Below are 15,804 nucleotides of genomic sequence, written 5' to 3'. Positions count from 1 at the left end.
TGGCCTAATCAAAAAAGCCTACATTATTCAAGAAAAATATGCTCTCTGCTTTTCAAAACGTACCAGCAAAGCAACACCTAATCAAAGTCAGACACACGACTTCACATTGTCTTAGCTGAAAAGCAATCATATTTGTAACTATTTTATTAGTAACAACAGCCCCTAAATTGCCTGGAATTTTTCTAAACGGAACGGAATATGGTAAAAGGAAGGCTAATGGGCAGCAGTTCAGGTCTAGTAGGCAGACTTGTCCTATTAAAGGAGTAATAAAAACTGCAACGCAGCCTAGGAGACAACTTAAATCCTTGCTAAATTATGACAAAGTTGTTTTTCTCTCAGGGAATTCTCTTCCCATTAAGTCTCCATAGGAGATACAGAAAAGTTGGAGCACTGGCAAGTCTCCCTCCAGCCAGGAGGACACGGGCACTTCCCCAAGGACCACAACTTCTCCTGCCTGACCCTACACCCTGAGGATGCTGTTAGCAGGTAATTCCCTCCCTGGTTTTGTTCAATCTTTGCTCTTCCCAAGCAGACTGGAGAAACACAGCTCCTGGAAAGGCTTCAAAGGACACGGAGCTCCGGGAGTCCGTGTGGCATCTTGCACAGTGACCTCCTTAATGCCAGTCCCATGGTTTCTAGCAGGCACTCTGGGGAGTCCACATGAAGTGACAATTGAAAATAGGTCCAGAATGATACGGTGACCTTATAAATACACTCTGGTATAAAAATGAAAAGGAAGACAAATTCCTTGAAGGAGAAAGAGGGAGGTTCACATTCACACTGGAGTGTTGAGCGGGACACACTGAAGTTCCAGCCTTTGCAAGAAAGTTTTGGTAAAGTCAAGCTGCTTATGCTTTATGGACCTTATAGAATAAAAGCCTATATGGACCTTCTGGCCTAAATGCTTATGTTTGTCCGCAGTTACTAGGAACAAACTCCAACAACCAGACGACCTCTTCACTTTTAAAGCAAATGTTTAACATTATTCCATTCCATTATCAACAAAAAGAAATTCATGTGTATCTGACATGGGCTGCACGTAACTTTGTATTTGCCACCTATTTATGCAAAGGATTTTGCATTTACTTTATAGAGTATAAGTCCTTTTTATTTAAGTATCCAGACATGCGCTGTGAGCTAGATGCCCATCTTGAAGAAAAAAGTGAAGATAAAAGTAAAGAAGTCTATGGATTAAGAAGTCTATGGATTTGATTGAAGGGTTTGGCCACACACTCAAATCCAGCCCCAATCCTTCCTATTTACCATATGGAACAACGCACCGCTTCCCATATGGACGCACCTATAACGATGCATTCCTATATGGAAYGATGCGCGGCTTCCTGAGCTCCAGCTCAGCACAAGGCTGCACTACCCAACGGTGGCACCACGCAGTGCCACGAGGCATTTCCACACATGCTGAAAACAGATGGATGGGTTTGCACACCCAAACACTATGATCCCAGTGGCAACAAGACAAACCACTGTTTTTATCTGCTAGCATCATCACGTGCTTGTTCTACTGCAGCATCTGCAGCAAAATTTCTTACTGCTTGTGCTCCATGGGAGCCCCAATTTTCCRTGTTGGCAGCGCCTCCGTGTCCTGTGCTCCAAGGAGCAGCCTGGCCACTGGTTCTATGGATCTACTGCTGCCTGGAGGTTTCTTAAACAGGAGCAGATGGTGGGAGCTCCCCTCCCTGCACACTTCTCCTTCGGCATCTTTTGAATAATCTTGTTAAGATAACAAGCTCGAGGAGTGTTATTTTAGTGGTTATCACTGCTGCTTTTCTCCTCACCAATATGCTATGGAGTTGGTAGGGGGAAATGGAGCGGGAGAATCTCCTGAGTTTCGTGGTCTGAGGCAGGGACTATCAACTATGTTTTAAGACTCTTTGACCTACCTAAAACAAATAAATTTGCTTTCTTGTTAGGGCTTCCAGTCTGCATTAAGCAGCAAGAAGCTCACATTTTTCTCCTCTTTATTATTCCTCAGYTGCAGCTCCACCGTATGAAATGCTAGATCTTAAATTGAGATTTGGATCAACCCAGTATTTTCTTAAAATCAATATGAGTTTATTTACCAGAAATCACTAGACCCTTGGTGCTGATAACGGCTTCTCTGTGGCATCAGTTTCCGACTGACGTAACTCATAACCTACTTGAACCAATTTCCTCCAGAATTAGCAACTTAATTTTCTTCAGGCTCTCGTAGCATCTTCTGAACGGGAAATAAGGACCAAGAAACAGAAAGAAACCTCCAGCTTCCAGTAGAAATGAGAATGATTTATGTAACTGAGTTCYCTCTCTGCAAGTCTTGCTTCATTATTAAACTGTCTCAGAAAAGCCGTTAAAAATCATCTATTTTAAATGTAAATGTAGCTAATTTTCTTACTGTAGGATACACGGAATAAATCAGCTCCAAATTAATTTCAAGATTTCAAACACTGATGAGAATTGGTGGCTTCCTCTGTGAGGAAAGAAAAACAAGTAAAACGCATGTTCAGAATTCACCAGCACAACAGCATTTGGAAGAGGTCACCCAGCAGGTCCCTGCAAGATGAAGACCCTGCTCTGCTGCCTGGCTGCCCTCACGGAGCCAGTGCCACCAGGACCAGCGCAGGGGACAGGGCCCTGTGACCTGGCATAACCGRCCAGTATGTGGAGCAACCTCAGCTCCAATAAGCAAAGGGCAGTTGGAAGGACAAGCCCAAGAACCACAGTCAGACTTACACTAAAGAAGAAAAGGAAGGAGTATCCCGAGGGAGAGACAGACAGAAAGAGGGAAAAAGCAGTTGAGCAGTGAACCCACAGAACATGGTGAAGAAGCTGGTTTTGACCCAGGAAGAGACTGGAGGCCCTGGCAGCCTCCAAGGTGCCTGGCTACCAAGGCATCGCCCCAATGCTTCTCTGTAAGCCTAAGRAATATGAAAGCCAAGAGCTGCCAGCACCAGGGCGGAGGCAGATCGCCCTGCCGGGTGGCCTCGGCTCTCGCTCCYGCCGTGGTCCTGCTGGAGAGGGAGAGCAGACATGGATGGCTGCCTGGAGCTCCTGGGCTGGGCTGGCACACGCGGTCCCTCCTCAGGCAGACGATACTCAGAGGGAAGTATCCTGGCCTGCAAGTGCCATCTCAACCAGCACGTCTATGCCTATGSACTGAGTGTTTCTGAAAGAGCCAAGTCCTGATTTATATAGTGTGTCAGCACATAATTCTGGTTTTAGCAACAGGGACTTAAGGGCTTTTGCACCTAGTGCCTGTAAGCACTACCCCACAGGACCTGTAGCATGGTGCCCCAGGAGGAATCAGCTTGGGCTCCACTTGTTGTGTGCACCTGTCAGTGTTCTCCTTGTCTTTTCCAATWTATGTCATTCTTTAATATATAGGATTTAAAATTCACTTAGTAAGTAACATTACTGCAAAAATTTAAAAAAGAATGCACTTTTGCCTAGGGCTGAAAACAACCAAAAAGCATGTTTTTGGGTATCTTTTTCATCCATCTCCAGTTCATCCTCCTCTTCCGGCTGAAGCCTGCAGGAGCACAGTCTTTGAAGGGGAATTCTCTGTACAAACTCATTTCACTGYGCAGGAAAAGCAGAGAGTTTTTCCTGTGGTGATTTTCCTACTTCCATAAAAGCAGTGCTTAGAACATCAAGCCAGTACCGGAGCAGGGCAGCTCCATGTGCTGCATCTCAGCACTCCCTAACTACGATGCAAAGGYGGCTTTCACTGCCGGCTTGAGGCTAGTTACTCTGGTTCATTTAATCTTCAATAGTGTAAAATTCTTCTGCAGAGGGACAAGTTCAGTTCACCTCCTGTCCTAGACTGACTTCATAGTGAAACACAACCAAATTACACTGTAAAATCAGGAATGAAAGCTGCTGAAAGGATCCGGGAAGGTTTATATCCTCTTTAAAGTACCTATGCACATAAGGTTTGGCAGACCAACCTTGACAGTTCTTTTATAGAGGGGAAAAAAAGAGAAAAAAAAGAAAATCTATCATGTCTTCCTATACATTCCTGGTCTACAGCAGCACTGTTTAACATCCTACTGCCTTCTGGAAATCATGATCTAAGCAGAAAGCTCCATTTGGATCAGTGCTGTCCACTCGACATTTCTCATTTGCTGATTCTTGTTTCTTCTCCTGGTTTAAACAGCCCTTTTTTCTTTCACTCTATCAGAAACCCGATAGCTGAGTCCCATCTGAAACTTTGAATTTCCTAAGAAAGAAATACTGTGGTTTCTTCTTTGGTAAAATGAAATTCCTCTAATAGCTTAATTCATTTATCCATTTATTTTTAGCCTTTTCTCTCCCGAGACTGTTAAATTCCTAAATTCTCTTTTGGTTCAGATTTTAATGCAATTTTTCAATACTCTGTCCATCCTCAACTCTCCCCCACCAGATGGAAGCTGCAGGCACTCAGCACTCCTGGAAATCATGCCACAAAAATCCCTGCTCAATGCTCAGTCTTCAAGTACAACCTTTTCTATGTTGCTTATGGTCCTGGTGTATGGTCTGAAACAGGGGAATAGAGGGATTCACAAGGACACTTCTAGCAGCAGCATCCCGGGGTGTTTCCGACCACCAGYCCATTCACCAAGGGGACACGGACCAAGGGAGCAGACACAGGAAGGCAATGGACAAGCAAAGAGAAGCAGGCACAAGGGAGCTGAACCCATCTTGAGAGCTCTGTAACTTCCTTCTTGTGTTTAGTCCCTARCTACTTTTTGGTTGGTTTTGTAAAGTCAGTTATTTCGGTAGGTGTTTTACTGTAGTGTCAGTCTAGTGCATTAAAGAACAACAAAACTTCCCCTCAAACTGAATTTGCCATTCTCTGATTCAATCTCTAAGACGTGCCCAGGGACATGGAGGCTTTCTATGGGAAATGCWAAAAGGACTTTTGCTCTCTTCATTTGGCTAATCTGCTGGGAATTGACGTGCACAAACTTTTGCTCAAGCCAGAAGGATGTACCCTCTACAGCCCCCGATGCTGCACTGGTGCTTGCCCCGGCAAACCCGTGTGCCCAGCTCCTGCCTGATCCAGGTCATGCTTTTCTTGAGCAAAAGAGCTAAGTRCAGTTCAGGAAACACGATTAACTGACCCCATATACAGACACAGGGTTTGTGAGAGGGGCTCACACCATGAGTCCCCTTTATCAATGAGGAAACTTGGAGAGGGGTGAAGTGCTGTGGCTCGCTAAGAATCCTGCTTCAAACCCAGCAGCAAAATCTTTACCTTTATGGGCCATAATCCAGTCTATTACATCATGAGATTCAGACCAGCATTTCCTTTTTCCTTTCCCCTCTATTTCAGGGAGCTGCAGAGCCCTTCCCCTGGGAAATACCACATTATCCTCACTTCACGGATTTCTTATGCTGATACCCTTGCCAATAYTCCACTAGAACAAATCATTCAGGAACAGAAGCACTAACCAAAACACAGTAAGTCATATAAAGCCAGAAAAAAAAWTAAATAAATAAAGACTTGATAYACTATCACATGATTTGGAAAAAAAATACCATTAGATAAGTTATCACACAGTTTAGCAACAATGCAATCCAGACAGCATGGCAACAGAATACAACCAATGCAATCCCAGAATGGTTGAGGTTGGAAGGGACCTCTAGAGATCACCTAGTCCAACCCTCTGCTCCAGCAGGGACACCCAGAGCATGGAGCACCCGGTCGCATYCAGGCAGGTTTGAAGACCTTCTCTGGAGACTCCAGAGAAGCCTCCAGTCTCTGTGGAGCCTCCACAGCCTCCCTGGGCAGCCTGTTCCAGGGCTCTGGCACCCTCACAGGGAAGTTGTTCTTCCTCACATAGAAATGGAACTGCCTGTGTTTCAATTTACAMCCACTGCCCCTTGTAATAACCTCCCGTTCCCTGTTTTCACGTGCATTTCAACACAAAAAGGCCGCCTGGTAGGAGGTGAAGAACTGGCAGCCTTACCCGAGCAGACGAAGTCCTTTTTCTGCACCTCGGCCACGAGGAAGCCGCGGAGGCTGACGGGGGCCAGGCAGAAGGTGAACTGGCCGATGGTGCGTCGCTGCCGCAGCCACTCGGAGAGCCAGGCCAGGTGGCAGTCGCAGTGCAGGAAGTTGGAGTGGAGCCTCCTGCAAGACACACGAGCGCCGGGAGTCACCRGAGCGTCCAAAGAGACTCGGCTGCCGCCTCCCCGCGCACAAACACACCCGTGGAGATCAGCGCCACGCCTCAGAGCGGCTCCGAAGGGCATTAAATGGGAATTAAACATTAAATGGGAATGAAACATAACCATAAAGCAACACAACTGCTTTTAACCTAAACAGACCCATGCTCCTGACTGCCTCCCTTCAGGTCCATCATGAGTTGACCATTCTGCACCAAAACCAACGAGTAGATTGAAGATGCATCCAAGTATCATTCTGCTTGTGACTGTACCATAAAATAAATAAATGYAGGAAAGCGATAGCTTTAATTAAAGCCACAGCATAAACAAACACATATAACAAAAGAATCAGGCAGATAAACACGCTAAGAGATCCTTCCTCTTTTCTCCCCTTYTGAAATTAAAAAAATCAGGGGCAATTGACCCTTCTATGTTCTTGCAGTGCCTCCACCACCTCGCCAATGCTGCTCTTAATTTAAGCACAAGTTTGGGTTCTTATCAGGAATTGCTAACTGCTGACCAACACGAGACCAACCTCCCTGGCCCAGCTCAGCTCACACCGGCCCATGGCAGCTTCCACAAGCATTAGCATGCCCAAATGACTAGATAAATAAAATGTGTAAAACGATGACGCATTTGGGGAGCCAATGTGGTATTTCTGAGAGCTATTACAGTTCCTGCCGATACAAAAGCTCAGGACATTAATTATTTCCTTGCTTGCAATGACTCATAGGTTTGTATGATATAGCAAAGCTGAATTGACAAGATGGATTGAAAACCCTGTCAGAAATGGGTAGGCAAAACATTACTCTCCAATATCATGGCATTGCATTAAAAAACACCTCGAAAGGGTGTGCACAGGACTGAGCCCTTGCCCGGCTGACAGGCACAGAAAAGGGCTGCAAACTGGGACTGATCCTGCAGAGATCCAACAGCAGGGCAGAAACGCAGCTGTTGGAGATGGATGGGCTGGAAAAACTTGGGTTTAGGGATTACCCAGAGATTGTTGTCTCTGTGAGTGCAGCATGTGAGATGTCCCTGAAATGTTTTGCTCTTATGGACCATTCATCTTACTGGAACATTTTGATAAATATGTTGTGCCAACTGAAAGAAATAAATGTGTCTGGCAGGGCAGGAGCACAAGCATCGCCTGGCTGGGGCACGAGGAGGAACCTCGGGATTGCAGTGCCCAACCAGTGGCAAAGGGAAAAAGCACTGCAGTGATTCAGGGCATGGTCACTTGGCTTTTAAATTAAAAGATCTTGACAAAAAAAAATTGCAGTTGTCTATCTCAGCAGTCACTGGCGAGGGCAGAGAGAACAGGAGAGCCACCATTAAGCAAAAAAGAGAGAGGGCCAGGCAGGGACATAAATAAAGCCATTTCAAGGCAAGGAAAGCAGATCAATAAAAGCTAATTCCTGTCACTTCCAATCAAGTCTGAGAGATCAATAAAACTTAACAACAGAAGAGATGGTTAAATAAAAAGAAACACTACCATGGAAAAGCTGCTCTTTTTTTTTTTTTTTTAATAAAGAATTCCTCTAAGGTTTCAAATCTCACTAGCACTCCTGCTTTTTCCCCCTTTTTCCAACGTGAGGAGTCATGCTGAAGTCAAATATGTTCTTTATTTTTCCTTCCAATACATGGGGGAAAAAAAGAGCAACAAAAAGGCCCATTTCCTGTGTTTACTTTATATTAATTTCTATTTTGATGATTTGTATGGCTCTGATGAAACAGATAGTGGGAAACAGAGAAAACGGAACCATTTGCCTGTATTTCCACGTGCCTGCTAAGTTCTTTTCATCTTTATATGGAACTGCCTTGAAGGTACTGTATGTTATCTGGCAGTCTTTGGAGACTAAAACACCCCACTTGATATTGATGATGAAACCACCTTCAGAGCGCGTAAGGTGAATGAATACAAATGCCACTTTTTAAAGGTGCCCTTTTTAGCCAGGGACCCTAAATTAAATTTCCAGCAAATCCTTTTAGAGTGGGTCAGCATTCATGCTCTGTAAAATGTGGCTCTCAGAATTCAATATAAAAGCTTCCCTTTATAAATCCTATTTATGACTTCCTTCCTTTTTTTTTTTTTTTTCTATTTTTTTTCCTTTCTTTTTTAATTACAGCAGAGGGGGATTAGTCAGCGCGAGTCTCCAGGGAGCTCCCTACAAAGTCATCTCTGAAATTAAACTAGAAGGAAAAGTGCAGAAGGTCCCGGCTCCAGGGCCCGGCCAGGCCAGCCCGAAGCAGCCGGGCAAATCTCCTGGATTGTTGGAGTAGAGCGAAAGGGGAGGCAAAGCTGGAGGAGCCCTAACCTGCCCTGCCCACCTTTATCCTCTTGGAAGAGGATATCCTTTTGGAAGAGAACTTCCAAAAGACAAACATGCACTCCCCATTTAATTACTTATACTAACATCTCTTAATTCATCCTTTAATGAGGAAAATATGTATAAATCAGAGATTATCTAGCACAGATTGACATGAGCAAGAGGCAGCTTTCTTCAGGTAACTTGCCTAAAATAACTCACAAATCCATATGTAGTATCCCTGGCACATTCTATCTTCGAGCAGCCTGAAAAATTTTTAACCCAATTACTATTGCCCTTCCTTTTGCTTTTAGGAGTTAAAACATCCTGGGTTGTTTTGTGTTTTGGAGCAAAACCAAAGAAATTTTCTTTAAACACAACTGTTCCTGAAGCTGAATTCCTAAAAGCATTTAAAGGAACAACTTATTTAAAGAAAATGATCTGGGTGGGCTATGGTTAAATTCCACAAATGTATACAGCCTAATTTCAATGTTCTTGATCCAAAGCTGATCACAACTTTTCCATTGGAATAATATCCAGCTGTAGAAAACTGCATTTGACATAAGAGAAGTTTTTATGGAAAATGTGTCAGTTAATGATGCTTTGTTTTGGAAAATATGTGAAAAGAAACTCTTTGACTTTTTCTTTCAAAACAAATTCTTGTTTCTGAAGTTGGTTTAAATTTCAAAAGAAAAAAAAAGGGGGGGAATTTAAACATACGGTATTAAAAATGTAAATAATCTCATCTATATGAGAGGCTTTTACAACTTGGGCAATGTTCTAGCTTGGAGCAACTCTTGACTTTGCAGAATTTTTCACAGGAAAAGAAGTTCCAGCTCCAGTTCCTCATAAAACAAAATCCTGACCAAAGTGGATGTTATCAATGGTGCCTGGATGGAGGGTGGCAGGGCCTGAGGGTGGCGCTGGCCCTGGGGCACCTACCTGTGCTGGGGGGACACGACAGCCCCCGCACCTGGCCCTCAGACCTGGCCTTTTCCATCATCATCTTCCTCAAAGCTCTTCAGATTGGTGTGAGACTGAGCTAGAACCATGACAAGCAGCCAAACAGAGTGAAAACCAGCCCGTTTCCAAGGTGTTACTTACAGAGTCCTGATCTTCGGCATGTGATTGAAGCTGGTCACGGGAATGCGGGTGATGTTGTTGTTGTTGAGAGTGCTGCGGRAAGGGGACAAGAGAGGAGAGAGTGACACATTGAGTGGCCATCAAGGGCGCTCCCCCGCCGCTACGCATGGAAACTGTCCCCTTCTCMTGGGGATAAATGCATGGACAATAARGCGCGCTGAGGAACACCTCCGAACCGCGTCGCGACACGTCAGGACAGATGCTTTTAGGGTAAAATAACCAATACTCCACAGAAATTGCTACCTCCCATGTCCTGCTGAGAGCAGCCAGAATGCCGGGAGATGGGATTGTAGGTGCTGAGGGGATGGGTTCTGGCTTCGTGGGCCACCCCACTGCCTGGCTGGGAAAAAGCCCCATAGGGGAGAAAGCCCCATAGGGAAGCACGGGAGTCAGTCAGCCAAACCCCAGTGCACACAGCACTGCAAAAAGCCAGCAAAACCTCTCAAAATACCTGTGTACATTGAGCTGCTGTTTGTGATTGTGCATGCACGCAGGACTCAGGTTGAATTTCTAATTGCATCAGCTTTTCTTCTGTAAGCATTAGAATATCATCCCTCCTCTGCCTCAGCTGCTTGTTCCATAGCAAATGAACCACGCAGCTGGCGGGAGGATTTTAGGCACAGGTTGATAAATAATGGCTGTGTGTAAAAATCACCCAAATTAAATCACACGCATAACTGATGGCTGAAGAGGTCACGCAGGGCACTGCGGGATTCAATAGGAGCCATAAGAATTCAAGGGAGACTTCCTATCGATTTCCAAAGGACGGGGCTGCGATTCAGACGGGATGGGAAGCGACAGCGAGCGACAGGCTCCGCGGCACAGGGCGCATCCCTCTGCCCAGCGCAATCCTTCATCCGCGCGCTCAGAGGTCAGCAATTGCGGTGCAGTTTGGCAATGCAGATGTAGCTTTTAAATGCAGCTTTTAAGCATKTCTGCTTAATAGCCCAAGCAGGCACAGGCAGGGTTGCCACTCACAAAGCAGCAGATGAGAAGGGCCAAGGTCTGCCCCTGCTACGCAAATGTTTCCCGTAATTTGTCAACAAAKTAAGCAGCCTCCCCCATAAGGAACCCCGAGCGGGCGCCAGATTAATAAACTCCTTGCACCTTCAAGGGAGAGTGGAGCAGAGAGCTCCTGCACAAATAACTTCTTAATACATTATTTCAGTGATATTTAAATGTTAACCATAATGAAGGCAATAAAGCACGTATGATAACAGCAATTATTGCAGGACAAAGGCGGCCTAAGGGCCAAGGCACTAATTGCCAGCGAGCTGCCGGCCTCAGAGCCAGGTTGCAGGGAGGGAATTGAGCACTGTCCAGATGAGGGTGCAGCTCTGGCACAACAAGAGCCTCTGGCATTTGCACAGGGATGCTCCTAAGGCATTTGCAGAGCTTTCTGCCACATACATGGTGTCTTCTCTACAAGGATTTTTACCAGCATGAGTCCTGAGAGGGAGGCGTGCATGTTACGCTGGTGTATTTAACACTCCACAGCCAAAAATATATCCTGCTCCGGGTGTCTGTCAGCTGTGTCAAGGTGCCATTCCCATTCCCAGCTAGCCACGATGCACAGAAAGGCATGCACAAGCAGCTGCAAGCTATGAGGAACAGAAGCCTTCCAAAATCCCTGACACCTCCAAAAGCACACAGGGAACCTGGTATCCTGCAGGTTCTCCCCAGTGCACCCTCCTGCCCTGAACAGGCACCATCCTCTCCCTCAGAAGCTTCCTCCTCCCAAACTAGTCATCTCCACGACGCCGGGTCAGCAAAGCGCGTGTAGAGGCAGTGCCGCTCACGCCAGCGAATGTCCCACCTCGGGACGTTCCAGATCCTGGGAGCAGGAGCACCACAGAACCCCCAAATGCCTGAGGTTGGAAAGGACCCCTAGAGATCATCCAGTCCAACCTCCTGCTCCAGCAGGGACACCCAGAACACAGGGCGGCATCCAGGTAGGTTTTGAAGGTCGCCAGAGAAGGAGACTCCACAGCCTCCCTGGGCAGCCTGTGCCAGGGCTCTGGCACCCTCACAGTGAAGAAGTTCCTCCYCACCTGGAGATGGAGCTGCCTGTGTTGCAACTTACACCCATTGCCCCTTGTCCTGTCACTGGACACCACTGAGAAGAGTTTGGCCCCTTCCTCCCCACATTGATCCCTCAGGTATTTGTACATGTTGATAAGATTCCCTCTCAACGTTCTCTTCTCCAGGCTAAACAGGCCTAGCTCGCTCAGTCTTTCCTCATACGAGAGATGCTCCCATCCCTTCATCATCTCTGCTGCTCCCCGCTGGACCCTCTCCAGGAGTTCCAGGTCCCTGTCGTGCTGGGGAGCCCAGAGCTGCCCCCAATAGTCACAGACTGCTTGGAAGCGGCGAAACGCGGGAGCAGCGGCCGCATCCCCCACCGCAGCTCCACTTGGATTTACACACCCACCTTCCTAATAATCCAAGTACTGTACTGGAAAAACCATGGAAATTGAGGCACATCTTCCTGTTCCTTGGACCAACTCAGAGAAATCGCAGGCTGTCAGATCCCTGGCAATTCTTTTACTTATAGAGCACACAGATTTTTTTCTCTTACTTGAAATTACCTTAATRACTGTTAAGAGCACATAATGAATGCCAGGATTATGGGTGGCTTATTCACCTGTAAAAACAACACTTTTGCTGCAATACATCTGCCCCCTCTGATCCAGGTACCTACTGGACATGAACCAAAAGAATCTGCCAGTGACATCAGGAAAAGTGAAAAAACATAGCAGAGTTGTCTAAAAATTCTGACTATCTATTAACTACTTAACTAAGTATAACATGAAACAGTAAAAGTCAATGTTTTCTAGTTGCATTTCAAGTGGAAAAATATATAGGAGGGTCTGGTTTACTCCCACCAAAATGACTGAATGTTTGATGACAGCATTTAAATAATAATGCCAGGTTTATAAAAGCTGTAATATCCTGTGTTACCATCGGTAAAGGGAAAAAAAAATCTATATAAATAGGGACATTTCTAAATGCAGGACACTTTCATCAAGTACATACATACAACACGAGATGTGCATCAGCGCAAGCTCCAACGTGAGGCTCTTGTTACTCACAAAGGGACAAAACGGGGCCGGGAAGCGGCAGATGAGCCCAGCCAGGCCAGACCTGGGGTCACTCTCCGATTTCCAAACACACCAGAGGCTGCTGGTCTCGCACGTGCCGCGTCTGCAGCTCATTAGCACAAACAGCTAATCAAATTGAGAAATTATACGCTAGATTAGATTCCTGATGAACACTTTTCCCCAAGCCCTACTAAGCATCCGCACAGTCTGCGGCGCCGGCCGTGCAGCTTTGTGGTGCACGAGGCTTCTGGTGTCACACTCGGCTGATGAGGGGACGCTGCAACACTTAGAAACTCTCCTCTGCAGAAGGGGGAACTCTCCTACCTGTTCACCGGGAGGAAACAATTCTGAATGCACCCCCACAAACAGATATATCTATAAATATATATTTAGAAGCATGTTTAACGCCATACTGTCAGGTATAGGCATGCACTGTCAGGTAGGTAAACGGAGCAAGAGGTCTCAAAAGCAGCAGCTCAGGAAGCTGATTTTCTTTGGAGTGGTTTCTGTTCTCAGGCAGCAGAGGTTGTTCAGAGGCTCTGCAAAGCCGAGATTTGCTGGCAGAAACATGCTCCCTGTTTGGCGATGCATCCACACGGACACTTTTTCCCTGCTCTCTGGCTGTTCAAGATCCTCTGCGGACATCGCCGAGGGGTTGGGGAAACGCAGCCGGGGCGGCTGGCRGCGAGGGCGCTGCGGCGCTGACAAATCCGACACTTCCTTCTGTCTCCTTCAATTACCCCTCGGCTCCGTCACTGCGCGCTCGCCCGCTGCCCGTGTCGCGCGCGCCGTGGGTGTCCGCAGCACCRGCTCATTGGGCCTGGTGCCCGAGGATCATCCGAGTGCAGGGCAGGCAGGGGTGCACACGGGGCTTCCCATTCCTGCTGCAGYTACATGCAAGAGACCGCAATATTTATTAAGACTTCACCAAGGCAGCTCCCAGTATAATTCAAGGCCCTTGTCCCTCACCACGATCGCTCCAGYTGAAGCCCACAAGCCCCGCACGGGCACGTAACGGAACCAAACGCCCTGCCCTGACTGATGCATCACGCTGGGCTGTGGGGCAAGGCCCTGAGCCCAGCCTGGGCCTCGCTCGCCAGCGCGGCCGGCACCGCGGGGCAGCAGCCCGAGCAGCAGCAGCGGCGCCGGCGCCTCGATGTCGGCGCCCTGCACGAGCTGCCATCGAGCGAGCACTGCTTTCAAATACGACGTTAACCCCAGCAAATCACACTCTGAACAGCCTCCAGGGGCCACGTAAAATCCACAGAAATAAATAAAAATAACTGGCTGCCAATTTGGGGGCCCTATTCTGCTCATAGRGTTCTGCTGATGGCCTCACAACGTGCCCCTTGCAGCAACACAAGGACCTCGAGCTGCGTCTCGATGAGGCAAAAGCAGGCAGAGGAAAGAAAATGTCCTTTTGAGAAATGCATGAAGACATAAAAATAAGATTACTATTGAATTTGGATCAAACTGGCAGCAATGTTTCCAAATACAACTGCCTGATCCGTCCTGTTCTACAGCTGATTTTAATTTGCATTAAAACTTTCAGGTTTTAACTGTTCAAGCTTATTATAAAGGCCAGATATGCCAGCCTGATTTTTTTTTTTTCATGAAAGGAGTAAGATTACTTTGAAGAGCCTTTGGAGAAATTGCCTTATTGTGAGAACACATTCGGATAATCCCCTGTTTTTAAAAGAATACCTGTTGTATCCCCAGGCACCAGGGCTCCTCCTGCCTGGCTGCAAGGCTCAGTGGGCACTTGGGTGCCAGCCTTGGGGTACCTGGTCCCACGATGGCCACGGAAAGGCGCCTGGGCGAGGAGAGGGTGACGAGGAGGCAGTGCAGAGGGGCAGAAGGTGCCGCACCACAAACGSCTGGGGCCCCGTGCTCGGTGACTGCAAGGGGACACGCGCGGCACGGGCAGCGCTGGGGCTGGCGGGGAAGCCCTTCCCGGCCGGCTCTGCCTCGGCACGGCGGCGCTGGGCGCACACGTCACCACTTTGCCCCAGTTTACTTATGCCGACACATCAAAAAATAAAAGGAAGGTAAAAAAACATAAATAAGGTAATACCGAATAAGGTAAGATGCTATAAAATCATACAGGTGGGAATACAGTTCATTTGGATGGGGGACGTTAGGTGAAAAGTCCAAAAATGACACTTACATGGTCRTACGTGAAACGTCCTCCTCCCCCTGCGCTTTAAGGAGGTCTCCTCTTTCCGTACAAAGATGCGCCTGTTTTTCCACCCTACTGTATCATCTCTATCCACTGCTCCTAATACACCTACCAGTCGTATCTCTCTTTTCTTTCTAATTCCCACGGCCAGGCAGGACTCTAAAAGCTTTTTGCAGAAATTTCACTCAGGTTTTTCAACCTTTCACTTAACATGCTAGTTCTAGGCTAAAAACCCCCATAAATTCAAAATTCAGTCCAGGCTGAAGAGAGATTTTAGCTTTAGAAAGCACCAGTACAAAGACAAAAGAACATCAACTGTCATCATTTGGTTGATATTTTTATGATAAATTAAGGATTCTCCAAAGAATTCTTTTTCTAAACTCAAAAACGGCAGAAGAAACACTGAATTTACTTGTTTCTGAATCAAGACATTTCTCAAGTCTTTGCCCAAAAGATACCCATTTTTCAGTACAATGTATTGGGAAAACACACTGTGGCTTTAAGCCCCATATACGTCCACAACATCCTTTACATATTTGGACTCAGAAAAGAAAAAGCATTTCTGCAAATACTGAGCACGTGTTTTACAATATCTGTGTAGTTTCGATGCTCCTCTTAGGGCAGCCGATTTCCAGATTCAATATTATTTGCTTTGGACAACTGGGAACGCGTCCAGCTATCCTAACACCCACACCGCTGAATTCAGTGCAAAGGTTGCTGTTGATTCCAGACAATCTACTTACAATCCCTGCAATCTTCTTGCTTAGGCACAAATCTCTACAAAACAGAACTATATACAATTTCAATTGCATCTGGGTACCTAAAATCTGTCCAAACCCTTATAAATTCCTCTTTTGATGAATTAATATAATTAAAATAATTTAAAAAAACATTGATTTATTAATATAAAATAATTGCTAAATAGATA

General features: G+C 46.4%; 1 protein-coding gene across 1 annotated transcript in view; it reads right to left on the bottom strand.

Moving 5' to 3' along the window:
• SLIT3 (slit guidance ligand 3) overlaps positions 1-15,804 on the bottom strand; it is a 337,579-nt gene that overhangs the window by 136,308 nt on the left and 185,467 nt on the right. The window contains exons 7-8 of the mRNA XM_026035707.1: positions 9,558-9,629; positions 5,946-6,109 (exon numbers count right to left, since the gene is read on the bottom strand). Coding sequence (XP_025891492.1) covers positions 5,946-6,109; positions 9,558-9,629 — 236 coding nt within the window. The remainder of the gene's footprint in view (positions 1-5,945; positions 6,110-9,557; positions 9,630-15,804) is intronic.

Source organism: Nothoprocta perdicaria, unplaced genomic scaffold (assembly GCF_003342845.1).
Source record: "Nothoprocta perdicaria isolate Ctin4 unplaced genomic scaffold, notPer1 scaffold_165, whole genome shotgun sequence".
NCBI lineage: Eukaryota > Metazoa > Chordata > Aves > Tinamiformes > Tinamidae > Nothoprocta > Nothoprocta perdicaria.
This window is presented reverse-complemented; position numbering and strand designations above follow the sequence as displayed.